Genomic DNA, 17,759 nt, shown 5'->3' on the forward strand with positions numbered 1-17,759 from the left:
GTCATTGATCATAATCCTTACTGTAACAGTTAAGGCACTTAAATACTCACATATTGTCATTGTCAGTCAGGGCTCGACAGTGCGAGCGTTTCACTCGCATTTGCGACTAAAAATAGGTGTGTGCGAACTGTAAAAAATATTTAGGGGCACATGTGCGCATAAAAAAATCAGCCGAAGCAGCCTATATTTTTGTCAAAAAAAAAATATGATAATCTAACCGCAAATGTTGGAGGAACTCCAGCCGCCTTCCCTCTTCCCTCTTCCCTGTGTGGCACGGTTATGGGTGGTTTTCCAAGCCACTGTCGGCACAATGAATATTGTGCGCGACGCCAAGGGTAGCGGTGCCGCTTTGTCAGGCGTTGCTGCCCTCTCCATAGACAAACAATGGGACAGTCAGCGCAAAGCGGTTTTACAGCTGATCATGTGTAGAGGCCTTTAGGGACCGTTCACCTGTGGGAATAAAGCCCTTTTCACACAGAGCGCGCAAAGCGCAGACCTCCGCCGACGAACCCATTCATTGTGTATGTGCTACCGCGGCGCAAGAGCACACCGCTCTGCCGGCGAGCTGAAGTAATTTTACCACTAGGTGTTGCATTTGACTCAGCGGCCGCTCCTGAGGGGTACATAATACTGAGTGCTAAGTCTGCTAACTGGGGATGCATGTGATTAGACGTCTAAACCATTAAACGTTCGTCACCTCGCTAGTCTGCACCAGAAATATTAGTCGTTTAAACCAATTAGTGTTTTATTCACGTACAAGGCCGCTTAACTGTCATGCAGCTGCCCGCCACTAGTGGGTGCTACAGAGCCGTCAGACAGCAGTCCCCCTCCACGCGGTAATGCTCGATTAGACTGGAGTTTTAAAATCGCATGGTGGGAACTTGGAGAGATGTCCTCTCACAAAACCAGCGCAGTTTGGCTGTAGTTTGATCTAGAAAATGAATTCAGCAGCAATTTATCTTTTTTGAGATGTTATATTATTTGTTAACTTAAAGTGAGTTGTTGTCAGATAACATGCAGGGTTTACATTCTTACTGTACTGCACGGTGTAAAACGCCTCTCATTTCAGCTGAAATTTAATTATAGATTAGATGTTGTTTAATTAACTTTAAAGTAAATTGCTGTCATTTCTGTCGGATAATCTGCAAGGTTCAATGTGCCCCACATTTCAGAGACAATTTATTTATTTTAGATATTATTTTAGTGGTTAACTTTTGACTGAATTGCTGTCATGTTCACATTCATACAGCACGGTGCAAAGTGTCTCGTACTTCAGCAGCATTTAAAATCTGACATGGTTGTTGAAGATTGTGATTAAAGGCTTCAAAGGGCTCTTAATGCACACAGTATTTTTGGGACAATGTTTCAAATAATTAACAATAAACTGTGCTAAATTTTGGTAGTGTTTTCGCTTTTTTAGAGGAGCTGACTACTCTTAATTAAAATTTTCGTTTAGTCAACAGGAAAATTAGTCGCCAGGAACATCCCTAGTCCTAACAGCAAGCAAGCGTCGGGCTATCGTGTCGCATCACGTAAAATCACAGCTCTCTGTCCACACTGAATCCATTATATATTCATTTCTGTTACATCATGTGAATAAAACCACATAAATATAAGCTGTGCACTCAAGTTCAAACTGGAGACGTAACCACTTAAAATATATGTGACTCGCCTACTTGCTATCCTCCTGTGATTGTACTTTTTTGACAGAAAACACTCGTTTTACATTTTGACATTTAATGGAAATGACCCAATATAGCCAACAGCAAGTAGCCTAGCTCAGTGCTTCCCAACTGGTCCAGCCATGGGGTCCAGATTTCTACTTCGTCATTAGTTCAAGGTCCACACAGTTTGATATATTCAGCGTCATTCTTTCATTTGGCCATGTCATCGAGCTAGTTTGCTGTCTCTGTCAAGTAGCTTTCACCATCTGACATGTTTGGTCACTTGCGGTCTATTTAGAATGAGTTGACCCACATTGGACCAGGACCCACCAGTTAGGAACCATTAGCCTAGCTTGTTATAAGCAAGGGTCATTTACCAGAAACTCTCAGCCCCAGCCAGCAGCCATCTTACTCTACTTTTGTAGTGAAATGAAGAGGCATTGTGTCAATAATTCCTCATTTTAACTTTATGAATCAGCTGTTCCTTGTCCATTGTTGCTCTTTCAAAGCCAGTCACAGAATTAATTACAGAGTGCACAACAAAATTTCAGCTCAAAACAGCACACCGCATTTCAGTATTGATGCAGTTTGAGTTTTCTTGAGAGATTAACTCTGCCATGCCTCATCTCAACACCCCCAAAAACACATGAACTTTCATGTAACAAATATTGTGTGCCCCTCTGCCCCCTCCCAACTCAACTGCAATTTGATCTCTTTCATGTTGCTGGCCTCGACTCAGCTGTAAATTTTGTAAGGCTTGTCAGAAAATCCGAAAAATCGATCCAATTAACTACAATTTGCCTTGAATTATTTACTTGACAATAACATCTTTGTAAAATGGTAACATGATATAATATTATCAAAATACCATTCCACTTACATATTACAAGAGAAAATGAAACCATATCACTCAGCCTTTGTCATGAAAAGAGATATACAGGCAAAAAATAAAGATTTTAATACTGTAGCTTTATCCTGGATTTGTCCTAGTCTATGAATTAACTCTTTGTTCAAAACTGTATGTGTTTGTTCTCCTACAGAGGGTTTACACGACTTCAGTCTCCCAGTAACCCGAGGTTATCTGCTCCATATGTGCTTCCTGAACTATAGGTCGTCAGGTTCCTTGTAAATGAAGCACAATATGGCAGTTAGTCGACAGACTGGCATCGCGTCTCTGCATGTTTGAATCACTCAGGGAAGCATTACTCATGCATTTAGGTTTTGTAACACACATTGCTTAAAATAACTGCAGATTTTCTTTGGGATTACTGCAGTTTGTGTGATTACTGTAGATCAGAACGGATGTAGAGTGAGTTGTTAATAGACAGTGGTGTCACATAAATCAGTGCACAAAGGAAACAAAGGATTCCCGCTAGGGATGGGCATTTTTAAGTAATTTCCATGTTTGAGTGCTTGCTTGTTTACTATATGACTATTGTACCAGCACTTGAGTACTCATGCCCTTCCCCAGTTTCAACGTCTTGCATTTAATATCTTGCTTAAGTAAAAGAACAAAAATGTTTGCATAAAAATATACTTAAAGTGCACAAAGTAAAAGTACTCATCATGCAGAATGACCTATATCAGAATAATGTATAAAGAATATAATAATGGATGCATGAATATGTGCAGCCCCTCAATGTTGCAGCTGGTAAAGGTGGAGCTAATTTCAATTACTTCATTTGTCGAATACATTTTGGACTATTAGTATGAATCTACAAAGCAGCAAACGCTGTAACTCAGGAACAGAAGGGGAGTTATTGGGTCAGACACTGAATTGGTGACACTTATCTTGGGTGTCCACCTTGAAACTGTGCTAATTGTACAGATCTACCATGCCGCCGTGTTGAAGATGTGTGTGAAGCATCCATGTTTTAGAATTTGTAGCTTCTTTGCAGCAGCATCCATATTAGAAGCACTGTCGACTGTCATGGCTTCAGACTTACATTTAAGTAATGCCGAGATACCAGATGCCAATTCATTCCAATGGAAGGCTCACCTGGTGCATATCCTAAAAAGGTTTCTAGCTTCTGGGTTTACCTCCGCTGTATGTGGCCCACTGAATGTCCCCAGTAGTGTTCCTTCCGCTGGCTCCACCCACAAGTCCCCGCTCGGCTCATTGACTTTACATTGTGATGATGTCACGGTCTTTTAAATCGCTTTTTCAGCTCAAGGAAAGTTTTACAAACATAAAACCACCATGGCTTAAAAATTCAGGATAGAAAGACTCCTAATTTATCTTGTTTGCAGTTCGAGGTGTCCTGTCAACAGTTTTACAGATGTGTTTTTTACAGTGGTGGCCTATAGGCAAGATGCATTTTGGGCCACAGGGGATTTTTTGCTGCAATACTGTGAGTGGCCACCGGGGAAAATTGGCTGCAAGGCTGAACAGTGTTCTCGAGGGCTTCGTTTGGACAGACATGGATGTAAACCGCAACTTGATTGGTTCTCGGAGGCATACAACCATGAGGTGGTGTTCTAGTTTGGATTTCAAGTCCATAGCTAGCCTAGCTAGGCAGACTCAAGACTACTGTCACCACCATTGCTGACGTTGGCAACATTTAAAGGGAAAGGTGCCAGGCTGTAGACGTGTGAGTTGATGCACATTTTAGTTGACACAATGTAAAAAAAATAAAATAAAAATATTTGGTGTATATGCTACACATTTTCACAACTGGAGAATAAAAGAATCACTTTAGGCTTACAGCAGCAATAAATGAAAATTAAAATGTGAAAATTAAAAACATAATTCATTTCCATAAAATTCTTCGTCAAAGCCACAGGGAGCCTCTGGAGAGGGGCTAAAGAGCTGCATGTGGCCCCAGAGCCGCAGGTTGCTCACCCCTGATCCATAGTATACCATCCACTATAGTATTCCATAGTACTCTGGCAGATATTGTTGGCAGGGAGGCAGAGCAGCAGGCATATGGGCAGAAAGACAAATCCATACATGTGTGAAGCACACACAGCAAGACACACGGCCAGGCTCAGCAGGAAGATACAGAGTGAGACCAGAGAGGGCTTCTGTAGACACAGACACACAGGCATGTAAACCTGAGACAAGGCAGACATATGCTCTATTATGGAAAAAATAACAATCACAATTATTTTGGTCAAAATTGAGATCATGATTATTTAAAATTATTTATTTTATTCATTTCTCAGGGAAAGTACATATCAATTAACATTACTGTAAATATACTAGAATTAGCTAGGAGGCGTTTTATCTGCAGTCTCTGGCCAGCCTAAAATCAAGAAACAAACTCATTGACTTTGGAAACATTATCACGTTAAACCTAAAAAAAAAAAAAACCTTTTCTTTTCGACAGTGGATTTTCTTGAACTTTAAACATAATTCATTGAAAAACAGGTAAATTAGGTATGCCACACCTGGGCTGAGAGGTAGTTTGGGCTTATAGGGAGGGGCGAAAGCACACTGCTGTAAAGGAAATGGGGGCGCCTGATTTATTACACAAGACAAAACAAGAGCATCATTGTGAAATGGAATGTGGCACAATAGCTTGTTTGCAGTTTTGACTATTGTGACATGCAAAATTTAGGTGGAGGGCAGGAATTGGAAGTAGAGGAACATAAAAGGGTTGGATGACGCTGAAATCCTGGGTGTAGAGGTTATCTTTTTCCCGGCACTTTAAATATGGATTCCTGTTGTCCGTGGGACAGATGTAATGCTCTGGCAGCCCTGCACTAAAATCATTGGCTTTCCCATATTTAACACTGATATTTACGGAAGAAGGGAAAGATATCTGTCGGCTGTGATTGGTTGTTCCTCATTACAACATGCAGTGCGTGCTGCAGCGTTCTAAAAGTTAAATGGTTTATCTCAGGGCGCAGCTGTTACGCCCTGAAAAATAGGCGCTTGGGAATGGGTGCACGCTGCTCTGGTGTCGCTCTGGCGTTTGAGCGCGCCTGCTAGGGGTCTACATTAAAAGCAATGACTTTGAGGGCATGTGTACGGCCCCTAACACAACGCTATGTTTTCATTGACTGAAGACAAAAGTTTTGATCTGCCACTGTTAATTGTGCTGTACGTCCTTCATCTGCCACTGTTTCTCAGGGTCTTTTTTCTTTTGTAAGTTCTTCCCTTTATGTCCTACAATTTTCTGGACTTAAAGTGGCCTTTTTTCAGCCCAATTTGACTGGTCATTATAACCATAAATAGCCCAAATCATAGATATTTGTGTGGTGTTGGTTGTCTTTGTCTCATGCCAGCCATCTGGACAGCACATTGATGTATGACGTCATATGCAAAGAACCTATCACAATAATCATGTTATCTCAATTATCTTGTTATCAAAATTGTTGGAAGCCAAAATCATGATTCAAAGTAAAACTCCCCCTTAGGATTAATAGAGTGCTCCTTTCGTCCATCTATCAGCTGGCAATATTTTGGAAGTGTATGTAAACTTGCAGGAAATAACCTAAGAAATAAAACCATAGTTTTAATGTAATTTGCTTATGTTGTGTTATAACTGGTTTGACCCACATGCACAAGCAGCAATATCCTCTAATAAATTAAACAAAAATCCCCTTACTTTGACTTCCTGCAGGACCGTATAAAAACAAAAATAAAACCTGCCAATAAAGTGTCACAGTCTCCGCCCCTCACTTCCTGTTTTAATTGGAGAGTTAGAAAGAGAAATGCACTCAAAGTGCAACTTTAAATGTATTCATTTCAGGTTGCATTTTGGTTAACTATTCACTCAGAATTTGAATAAGCTGTGTGCATTTTTATTGGCTGTTCAATTTGTGTTTAACTCGCCAAAGGGTCCTTAATTTGTATTTTCTGAAACAGCCAGCCCAGGTTTAAAAAAATTAATTGACTCAAGTGTTTGTCTATTTGTGTGCACATATATTTGCAGTTGGATTATCTTTATTTATTTTTATAGAATGAATGCACTCATTGCCTCGAAAGCCAGTGGAAGTTTAGCTGTTTGTCAGCGGGGGCTTCTTAATCACAACATCTGAGGAAGCGGGTCGGGAAAAGCCTCGGAGGGTCGAGACATGCTGACGTGAAGCCAGGCTGTCACGGCAGCAGAGAGGACTGGGCTATTTAGGTTACTGTGATTCAGGAAATAAGTTACCGTCAACTCTTCAACCCTGGGATCAGAACATCCTGTTCTCATTTATCTGTGTCCTCCACTTACACTCATCATGGTCCTGTTTTCGGTTATTTACCACTTTATGATTGTTGTCTCCCTTTGTCATGTTTTTCTGATCAGCCTCTGATGTCCTGTTACATGTTTTGTCTTTGATGCTTCTGTCAGGTGCAGTTAGGTCATTGTTAGACCTGTATGTCAGGCTTTCATCATGGAGGCTATTGATGATGTGATCATTATGGAGGGTCTTCCCTGAAAACAAAAGCACTCTTAGAAACCTGAAATTATTATTATTATTATTATTATTATTATTATTATAGTGTTTTGTTTTTTAAAACAATGTTTTAATGGGGTTTTCAATTATAAAATATATTACATATAAATAAAATGGTCAGTTTTTATCAAATGAAAAGGCAAACTAGGAAAAGAAAACAGAAAACTTGAAAACAGAGGTGAGTAAACAATGTTAGAGTGGTGAACAGTGATCTTGAAGTAAACATGGGCTACTACACTTTATAATCATAATTCAGTTGCCCCGCCCCCACTCCAGTCTTTGTTTCAAAAAGTCCATGAAGCTCCCCCAGATATATATAAACGCTGCCAGCTTTCCTTTAGTAATATATGTCGGCTTTTTCATAGCAACATGTTGATAAATCCGTAATATACTGATTCATACTTGTTTTGTTCACATCTTTCCATTTTATAGCTATTACTCTTTTAGCTTGTAAGAGACATAAGTCTATTAGTGCATGGCCACTCTTCTTAGTAATAAAATCTCTTCGGATAAATACCCAAAATGCACAGCTTTTGCTGACAAGGGATTTCTAAATTTGCTATCTGGCTAACCATGCCAGGAACCTCCTTCCAAAAACTTCTGACCACATTACACTCCCACAAGAAGTGAAAGAGTGTTCCTTCAGCATTGTTTCATTTGAAGCATGTGTCTGGCATATTGGAATTAAATTTGTGTAATTTTGATGGTGATAGTGTTCTTACAATCCAATTGTATTGTTGCAAGTCGTGTGTTAATTGTTTGTGTTTAGCCTTCAGGCGTGCCTCAGACCTTTCCTCTCATGAGATTTCCTGAGGACAATGCTAAACTTTATATACAGTACATACAGTACTGTAGACCAGTGGTTCGCAACTGGTGGGTCATGGGTCCATTCTGAGTGGACTGCAGGTGACTCACAAACACATCAATTTTGTAATAAACACACTTGCTGGATTAGTGTGTAACAGACAGGTTCTTGACAGAGATGGCAAACTAGCTCGATGACATGGCCAAACGCTAGTAGGACGGTGAATATTATAAACTGTGTGGACCTAGAACTAGTAACTAAGGACAAATCTGGATCCCTTGGCTGGACCAGTTGGGAACCACTGCTGTAGACCATACTTGCATACATATATGTATTAAATATGAGTAAGAAAAGATACAATTTACACAGAAAATTCTGGTGTTGTGAGAGTTGTGAGAGAGTTCCAAGGACTGACACCTTCTGGTTGGTTGGTCAGTACGCAATATGTCCAACCGAATTATCATTAGTTGGATGCTGGTGTTACCTTACTGGTTCCGGGACCTGGAATTTTGAACCAGTACCCAACAGTACCTTTATTTTGGTACTTTACTTTCCCTGTAATGACAAAAATTTAATTTTTGAACAAGCTATAGGGCGATGTAGTAGACTAAAAGGCAAGACTACTCCCCTGCTCTTCTCTAATTACACACAGAGTTAATCGTCTGGGTCTGTCTGCTTGTGGGTGCTTGTATGTGTGTCTGCTAGTCTAGCAGTGATACTAAGCTGTTGCTAAGATAATTCAGAAAAGAAAATAGTTGTAGTGCAATAGTACTAATAGTAGTACTTGCGTAGCAGATCGGCGTATTGGCTTGCTGGAAAGCTGACGGAGCAGCCACGGAACATGGGGCTTGGGGTGCAGCGTTCACACACAGATGTGCTCTCAGGTACTGAAATTTTGCAGCAGTAGATTTAACATGAATTGGTACTCAGTAGTGCCAGTGTAATTTGGACAGTATCCAACCCTAGTGCTCCCGAGTCCCATTGCAACGCTTGCCTCCGGAAAAAAACGTCGTTTTGGTGGACACACAATGCTACCAGGAAGAGTGCACTGTGGCCGATTCATTTAATCTAGAGATAACGTGCAGATTTTCTCCCCAATCGACCAACCGTTTGGTTTAAGAGAGAGTAGGATTTCCGTCGACCAAGATTTTCTTTTGTTGACTGCAGCCCTAATTTTTTCCTGACAGCAGTGTTATGTTGAACCCCTCCCATCCCTGATGCTGCAGGCCTCATTCTGTAAACAGAGCACGTACACACACACACACACACACACACACACACTCGCGCACACACACANTGTGTGTGTGTGTGTGTGTGTGTGTGTGTGTGTTGTAGGAACAAGTATGTGCTGTACGTCCTTCAGCTAAAGCAGAATTTCAGGTTTAATCAAGCATTAAAGAAGCTGTACTGAAAGCGGCTCAAGGCAACAGTAGTATTACATAAAATTACCCCTGACCTCGCAGCCGAAATCACAGACTTTCTGTACCAGTGTCCTTCATATTAGGTGGTGTGTGTGTGTGAGTGTGTGTGTGTGTGTGTGTGTGTTTGTGTGTTAGTGTGCGTTTACTTCTCAGAAGAGGAAGTGACCCAGCTAAATTTCTTAGCAACATCTAAAGCAACATTAAATTGTTGTCCTCATTCACCTGCTTGGTTTTCTGTGCAGTAAAACATCGCAGAGTTGCTGCAGTATGAATGAGCAGTGTGCAGTTTAATGACATCACATCACAAGAATTCTGGGTATTGGAGTTAGACGTGTCCAAGTAGTTGTCTCTTGCTGCCATTTTGAGGTACAAATGTGTTTAGTTACACAGTGAAGTCAAATATTGTTTGTTACATCAGTAACAAAACTATTAAGTGCTCTGGTAGTTTAGCTCAGGTAATACAACATTTAGTTCAAGTGACATGAAACAAAACATATCCATCTGCTCCCTGAAAATAATTGAACATTTTAGGCAGATATCTGGAAAAGGCCAAAAAAGAAAGAAAAAAAAAAAAAAGAAAAAAAAGTCAGAACTTGCAGCTCTCCCCTCTAAGCCCGTCCCACCAGATGACCACTGGCACATGCCGGTGCTTCATACAGTAACCCTGTGTTTCCCATACATCACTTTGTTTAATCTTATGTCATTGTTGAGTTGCATGCAGTGCATTCAATCAGCCCCTCCTTGACCACTCTCTCTTTCTGTTTATCAGGCCACAAATGAGACAAGACTTAGCTACTATACTAACCCTCCACTTCACTACCCGCCACTGTGAACTGCTTCCCCAGGAGAAGAGCTAGCAGCAGCTCAGGGGATGGATAAAATCAACCTGCAGAATTCCCCTATTGCCAGGTGTCACAGAGGGCTGGTGGCTAGCTGCAGTCCTCGGTCTTACCTGTGTAACAGCAGCAACAGAAAGTTTGCTGATCTGGCGGGGAGTTGAGGCTGTCCGTTCCCCCTGAGCTGGGGTTTCCACTAGCTAGATTTGGGTTGTTGTTGCCACTGACTGGGAGTCTGTCTCTGGAGCTGCTGCCTGCTTTCCTCCCGGCAAGGTGGTCTGTAGTGGCGGGGAGTTTGGCGGAGGACACACTGCGATTCAAGGCTGTAAGTAATGTTAGCTACATAAAGGTGGACTGTTTTGTTTATTTGCTATCAGAATCTCTTTCTTTTTGATGAGTTTGTCTTTCTTTCTAGGTTGAATGACACTGTAGGCAGTTGCTGCCAATGCAGGATTTTCCGCCATTGAATCAGACTTTTACTGGAGGGGCGTGCATGCAACAGCCAATAAGAATGCCCTCTCTCTGAAAGGACCTGTGATTGGCCCAAGTCTTTTGTCACAGGCCAAAATTTCTAAAGCCTGAAAACAGAACCAAGAGCAGATGCAGAAGTCTAGATTTCTCTCAGTCCACTTGAATTACAATATGTTCAAAGATTATTATGGGATTTTTGCCCAATGACGCCACAGTATAACTGCGTACCTCAGGTTTACCATAAATTTATGCACCAACATATTAGACATGAGTTCAGATTGAGTTCAAATGCTATTTTATCAAGAAGTTTTGATATTATCATGTTACAGAAATGAACTCTTGTCTGTTTGAGAAGAGGTGGAAACAAACTAACCTGATAATTTGAATTTAATGGGGTTAAAAGATACCAGGGATTGCAGATTCTTTTTTAACAAACCTTTACATCAACATCTACTCCACTAAATGCATCCTTACAAACATGTTGCGTTCTTCTCTTTCAGTGTGAAAACTGAAGAACAAGTAGATGTGAACCTGTGAGAGAAAGAAACAACTTGAAGAAGAACAGGCAGGAGCCACTTTGGATTGCAACAGGACTGTCCTCCTGCACCACATGGAGGAGGTTTAGGGGCTGCTCAGCTGCTTTCAAAGCCGAGGCTCCTCTCTAACTGTTCCTGCTTCCCTTTCCACTATTTTTACTTTCTTGTTATCGTTTGGATTCAAGGCTACAGACCTTGCCCCTTCTCGTCCACTGTTTGTTCTAAGCAAGACCAAAACCAGGTGCCAAACTGACTGTGTCAAGAGAAGAAGCAAAAAATCTACGAAACTTACCACCATAAGAATTTTAGTAATTCAGCTTTGAAAACCTGATTTAGTAAATAGAGTACAGCTTTATTTCTTTCCCAATCAACAAAAACATTACAACACCCTAGATCCCATTTAAGTCATATTTAATCTCAACAAATTCATCTCAGCACATTTTAACAAACTTGATATCCATTGTCTTCTGTCAGTGTTTGCATAGCTGCTGCTCTTAATGCTGAAACTGAGAGACGATGATCAGTGCATTATTGGTTCAAAGTGCTTTATAAACAGATTCTCTGGCTTGTAGTTGTGTGTTGCAGAAGAAGCGCGTGGTATGCAGTGATAACTCTGCTCTGACGCTGTCTGAACACTTTAAGGCTTTGGCAGGATGGCGTTTGACTGACGGGCAACACAAGCCTCCTCTAACCTGATAAATACAGGCTCCGCCGCTGCCGCCGCTGCTGCTGCTATCTCAAAGGCTCGGAGATATACCGTCATCTCAGTCCGCGCTGTGAAACACTGTTGACACTTTGCCTATCTCCTTCTTCCAGTTGCTTATAAGAGAGAGGCCTCTCGCTCTTTGTCGTTTTCTGTTTCTTCCACACGTGGCGCTCGATTACACTGAACAACCTGAAAGCCCCCCCTTTATCTAATCCCAGTGACCTCTTCAACTTTTTTGCATTCTTCCTTTTATTCTACTAAACAAACATGCAATTTAAAACCTGTCACTGTATTAACATTTATTGGTGAAGTTTGTAAGAACATAACCTAAAGCCATACTGAACACCAGCCATACAAATTGTCATGTACAACACACCTCACAATGTTTAAGATCCCTCCAACAAAGTGATCTTTAAACACATCAGTGCACATTCAGGGAGTCAATGAGGAAACTGTTCTTGAGAAGAATCCTAAAATTTCATATGTTTGGATTAAAGAACAGCTTTGTGAATTTTTTTTTTTTTCTACCCGTGTTTTAGGATTGAACTAAATCTGTGAGCCGGTGGCCTGCGGTGTCAAGCGTGGCAGCGATCGCGAGTTCCCGTCGTCGCCCCCGTGTTCCTCTGCGTTGACGGATGAATCCGGACATTTTCATGTCTGTTCTGTGGGCAGAACCTCGCTGCCCTGCTAGAACCGGGCCCAAGCCCTCCTTCGTTCTCTTCTGTTGGGCCAAGCTAAATTCAGAGCAAAGACACTCACACAAGAGTATCGAACGCACATAGATCCTCTATTTTTTTTTTTTTTTCTCCCCCCCCTCTGTGATTTTCGTCAGCAGTTTCCTACTCTTGAACACTCTGTTGTGAATGCCTTGACATGCTCATTTATTGGACTGTCCACCAGTAGTTGCTGGAAGGACTTTGATGCTGCTTAATGTTGATTTTGCAGCTTTATTAGTCAAACTCACTGTCCGCAACTTCTAAATCCACTGTTCTACTGTACTTTAAACCAAAATCTCAAGCATATTGACCTTTACCAATTCTCTTCCTCTAAATCTTTTGAAGGGAAGAGTTTGTTTATTGGCAAACTGTGAACATGATGTAAAGAAAAACAAAGTTAAGTCACAGCTTGTGCCAAATTCAGACTTCCTCTCAGCTTTGCAACTAAACAAAGCGGAGATCCCTGAAGCTGCCAGCACTGTTGTTTACACACACGAGACACACACTGCTCGGATATTTGATTTGATTTAAAAAAAAAAAAAGAAGCATTTTTCCATGTATGATTTTACATAACGGTTATCCACGCAGGACAACAAGTGCCAAACTCTGAACAAGAAAACACCCAACATCTGTTAAAGCTCAACAAGTGGAAAAAATAAAGTTTACATACAACGCTAAATGTTTACAGACTACATTTTCCATTGCAGTTTCTTATGTGAATCGTAACTTTTGTGCCATAAACAACTCCCAAGAAAACTTGTCAGTAGGAGAAATAAGAGACTCTTTTGTGGATGGGTTATTATAATTAAAGAGTTCACAGTTTTCTCATTTTGTTTACAGAAAATGTAAAAAAATTACTGCCTATTTTAAAGATTTTGGCCAACAGACTGTAAAATTGTCAACTGACAGACCAAAATTAAATATCCGACACCTGCTGCCATAAAACAGACCACATTATGCTATATTTATAATCAGTTAAAGTTTTCATTTAAATCGATTATTTCAGAACTACAGCCATTTCACAGGCAGTTCGTATAGGGCCTAAAAACTCTGAAAGACCTCAATGTTTACAAAAGCTGCTTAACTGAAGGATTTGTACACAGGAAGAAATGTTTACACTAAGCTGAAAGAGTGAAATGCCAAACACATTCATGATACATCGCTTGAACTGAGTGAAACTCCAAGAGAGACCCTTTGCTTCTGTGCAGTGTGTGCAGAACCAAAAAGGATCAGACTTTTCATACAAAAAGGTTTTTATAAGTCAAGAAGCCGCCATCTTTGACGAGGACACTGACAATTCACAGTAAGAGCTGTGTATGTGACTTTTTTTTAACAACGGCTCAAGAACTTTGTGATAAAATGATGAAACGTACAACTTTAGGAGGGATGTTTTGCTTGTCCCTCCTGCTTTTGTCCTGCCTCGCTGTCTCCACGGTAACCATCACCACGGAGCGACGTGCTGTTGACAGCGATGTCAGGATTCTGACTGGCGGCAGTAGCTCCACTGCAGCCGATAAAAGGAGCACCACCTTGTTCCTCCTGACTGGCTACAAGCCACCACTGCCGCCGCTGAAGGCCGGGGCCAAAGTGGCGCCAAAAGCGGCCGAGGTGGAGGATGGAGACGATCCACCAGTTATGGCCGAGCTCCCTCCAAAGCCCCTCCCTCAGACCATGTTGCCAAGGAATGTGACAGCCGACGCCCTGAAGCCTCCGCTCGGTGCGGCCCAGGTGGCTCCACCGCCCAGACAGCTGGTGGATGTGGACGTGTGCAGGTACAGCTACAAAACTACTTCATGTTGTGTTGAGTTGTGTGATATTATGAAGTTATTTTTTCTGGCTATTGATTTAGTTATTTATATATTTTTCAGAAAATCAGTGAGCTTTTTTTTTTGTTTTGTTTTTTTTTTGTTCTTTTTGAGTACTATTAACCTGATTCCCAAAAAGTTGGGATGCTTTGTAAACCTAAATGAAAACAGTGTGCAATTATTTGCACATCTTTTTTGACCTATATTCAATTGAATACAGTACAAAGACAAGATATTTGGTGTTTAAACTGATATAGTTTTTTGGTTTTTGTAAATATGCATTTTTTCTGAATTTGATGCCTGAAATACGTTCCAGAAAAATTGGAACAGGAGCAACAAAAGACTGGGAAAGTTGTGGGACACTCAACAAACATCTGTTTAAAACATTCCACAGATAGACAGGTTCATCGGTAACAAATGAAGATAGACAGGTTCATCGGTAACAAATGAAGATAGACAGGTTAATCTGTAACAAATGATAGTATTATGACTGGGTATGAAAGGGACATCCTTGCAAGGCTCAGTAGTTCACAACCAGGGATGGTCACTTTGCGAAAAACTTTGTGGGCAAATAGTTTGAGAACCTTTGTCAATGCTGAATTGCAAGATATTTCGGGATTTCACAATCTACAATCTATAATATCATCAAATGATTCAGGGAATCCACACTTCAAATTGTTTTTGGAAGTCATGGACGTCATGTCCTCCGGGCTAAAGAGGAAAAGGATCATCCAGATTGTTACCAGCACAAAGTTCAAATGCCAGTATCTGTGATGATATGACGGTGTGCATTCAAGGTGTCTATGAAGACACCTTGAATGCTAAAAGGTACATACAGGTTTTGGAGCAACATATGCTGTCATCCAGAAGACTTCTTTTTCAGGGCCCTGTTTATTCCAGGGAGATTAGTGACGAGGGAGACACATTCTGCACGTGTTATAACAGCGTAGCTTTGCAGTAAAAGAGTGCAGGTACTAGACTGGCCCGCCTGCAGTCCAGACCTGTCTCCCACTGAGCATGTGTGGCACATTATGAAGCACAAAATACGACAACGGAGACCCTCGACTGTTGAGTAACTGAAGTCGTAGATCAAGCAAGAATGGGAAAGAATTTCAGTTTAAAAACTTAAACAGTTAGTGTCCTCAGTTCCCAAACACTTACTGAGTGTTGTTAAAAGGAAAGGTGATGTCACACAGTGGTTAACATGCTCCTGTCCCAACATTTTTGAAACGTGTTGCAGGCATCAAATTCAGAACGAGTGTATATTAACAAAAATATACAGGTTAAATAATATAAAATAAAGGTTAGATAATCGGTTTGACCATTTAATATCTTTGTACTGTATTCAACTGAATTCAGGTCATTCTGTTTTTATTTACGTTTTACACAATGTCCCAACTTTTAGGGAATAAGAAATGTAAAAGGCAGATTAAAATCAATTAAAAATATAGTACTAGACACTTTTGAAATTCAGCATTTAAAAAACACCATTGAAAGCAAGAGTCCTTTTACTTGACCATTTGTTGTTGTTGGCAACAAATTTTAGGTTCAAGGGGTCATAAATTCCAGGTGAAAACTAGTTCAGATCCAGTCTGCTCCCTTGAGAAAAACTGTTTATTTAAAAACCAGACGTGATGGGCCTTAGGTGCGTCATATAAAGTCACCTGTGGTTCCCAGCAGAGGGGCTACGTCTTCTTTATAGCACGCAGTTACTGCCATTTGTGTGATGCGTTGATCACACTGGATGCCATAAAGAACGAGGCGCATCATGATTCTTTTCCTTCTGCAACAGTTTTGATCTTCATCTCACTGGAGCTTTATATTTTTTGCACTGAGAGGCGTCCGGCTGTTGCCAGGCAACATGTAATCAGCTCTACATCAGATGTGTGCTCGCCAGCCACACACACACACACACACACACACACACACACACACACACACACACCCCACAGCTATCAGCAGCTACGTTCAGGCGATCTTAAGCAGCATTAACAGCACAGTAACATTACATAAAGCTCCTCAACTTGATGTTTCTTTAAATGTCATTTCTGTCTGTAAGATGACATCATAGCTCCGGCTGCTCAGTAATTAGAGCTATTAGTCGTTCATGCATTTTTGGTGGCACCCTGCCCTCTTCAAATTGGAGAAACATCCATGGTGATGCAGAGCGTTTATCTACTCAGTCCTCAAACAAGACAAGACTCACTGAGTGACGGAAACGGAGGGCACTGAGGGCCCCATTTAAATGATGTATAGAGCATGGTCTCAAGTGTATTTAGGGCGTGTCCAGTTCCACCATTGCTGGTTAAATGTAACAGGTCAAAGTAAGACACAAGGAGCAAATGGGTTGTATTTAGTCCCTTAATTAGTCATAGGTATGTTGTGGGTGTTACATAAAGTCAACCAACTACAATCTCTAGGCCCATTGCTGTTTATATAGTGGATTTGGCAAATCGGAAAACCGACTGGTTTTCCGATAAGAGTAACCCAGTATGAGCAGTGATGTCATTGCAGCAAATATCAGGGACACTTAAGCAGCAAAACCAAAAACTGTATAGACTTGACAGAGGAAACAGAAATAAACTTTTTACTTGTGAAATAATCAGTGTTGTTATGCTGCAACTCTGCTCTGCTCTCTGCTACGTTCACATTTTACAGAATGTAGTTAAAGGGGAAAACCACACAAATTAAGAAATTCAGTACGTTATTATTTTCATGGCCTGGGAAGGTTCAGTCAATATTTGTGCTACTCTCCATCAAAGCCAGAAACAAGAGAGGTACGTCTGAAACTTATGTGATGTCACAGGGTATAAAATCTGGAGCTGGTCCATGGACAATGAATGGGAGCCTGATTTTGTAGACCCACATTATGTTTTTCTTTTTAATACCCAAATGAGATTTATTTTAACAGAAAATGTAGCCATATACTCAGAACATTCCCCTGAGTGCTCTCAGTGTCATCTATAACATCTTTCACCAGTCATTGTTTATGGAGCAGCTCCAGACTTTATCACTACAACATTTAAGATTTGAGTTTTAGCACTCTAGCTTTTGGATTTGAAAGAGAAATGAAAATGGGTGTATTTCCCCTTCAATATTTCTCTCATTAGTGATATATCACCCATAACAAGCAGAGTGTAAGCGTGTTGTGAACCTGCCTGTGTAGGCACATCTTACTATCTGAATAATGAACCCTTTAAATAGCAGTAAAATACTGTGTCATTCTGACCTTAGACTATGTTTTTGTTTGTCACTGGCACATCCATGGTTGAACAGATGCGCACAAGTACTTACTGTTTAGTTGTTTGAGTTTTTTGTGGGTTCGTGAAAGCAGTGCCAGCAGAACTCTTCATGAGTTCATTGTTTTTCCTGTTTTTTTTGTGTGGAGTTTGAGTCATAGGGTAGATG

At 40.8% G+C, this 17,759-nt stretch overlaps 1 protein-coding gene across 3 annotated transcripts in view; it reads left to right on the forward strand.

The window, feature by feature from the left end:
• The window catches only part of LOC126384167 (protein shisa-7-like), a 57,495-nt gene that overhangs the window by 13,017 nt on the left and 26,719 nt on the right, over positions 1-17,759 (forward strand). For 2 of the 3 annotated variants that reach the window (XM_050035114.1, XM_050035116.1), the window contains one exon: positions 11,089-14,318. In XM_050035114.1, the coding sequence (XP_049891071.1) occupies positions 13,906-14,318 (413 nt within the window). In that variant the 5' untranslated portion in view covers positions 11,089-13,905. Of the gene's footprint in view, positions 1-10,050; positions 10,443-11,088; positions 14,319-17,759 lie in introns of all 3 variants that reach the window. The other variant, XM_050035115.1, reaches the window with a different exon arrangement.

Source organism: Epinephelus moara, chromosome 22, assembly GCF_006386435.1.
Source record: "Epinephelus moara isolate mb chromosome 22, YSFRI_EMoa_1.0, whole genome shotgun sequence".
Lineage (NCBI taxonomy): Eukaryota > Metazoa > Chordata > Actinopteri > Perciformes > Serranidae > Epinephelus > Epinephelus moara.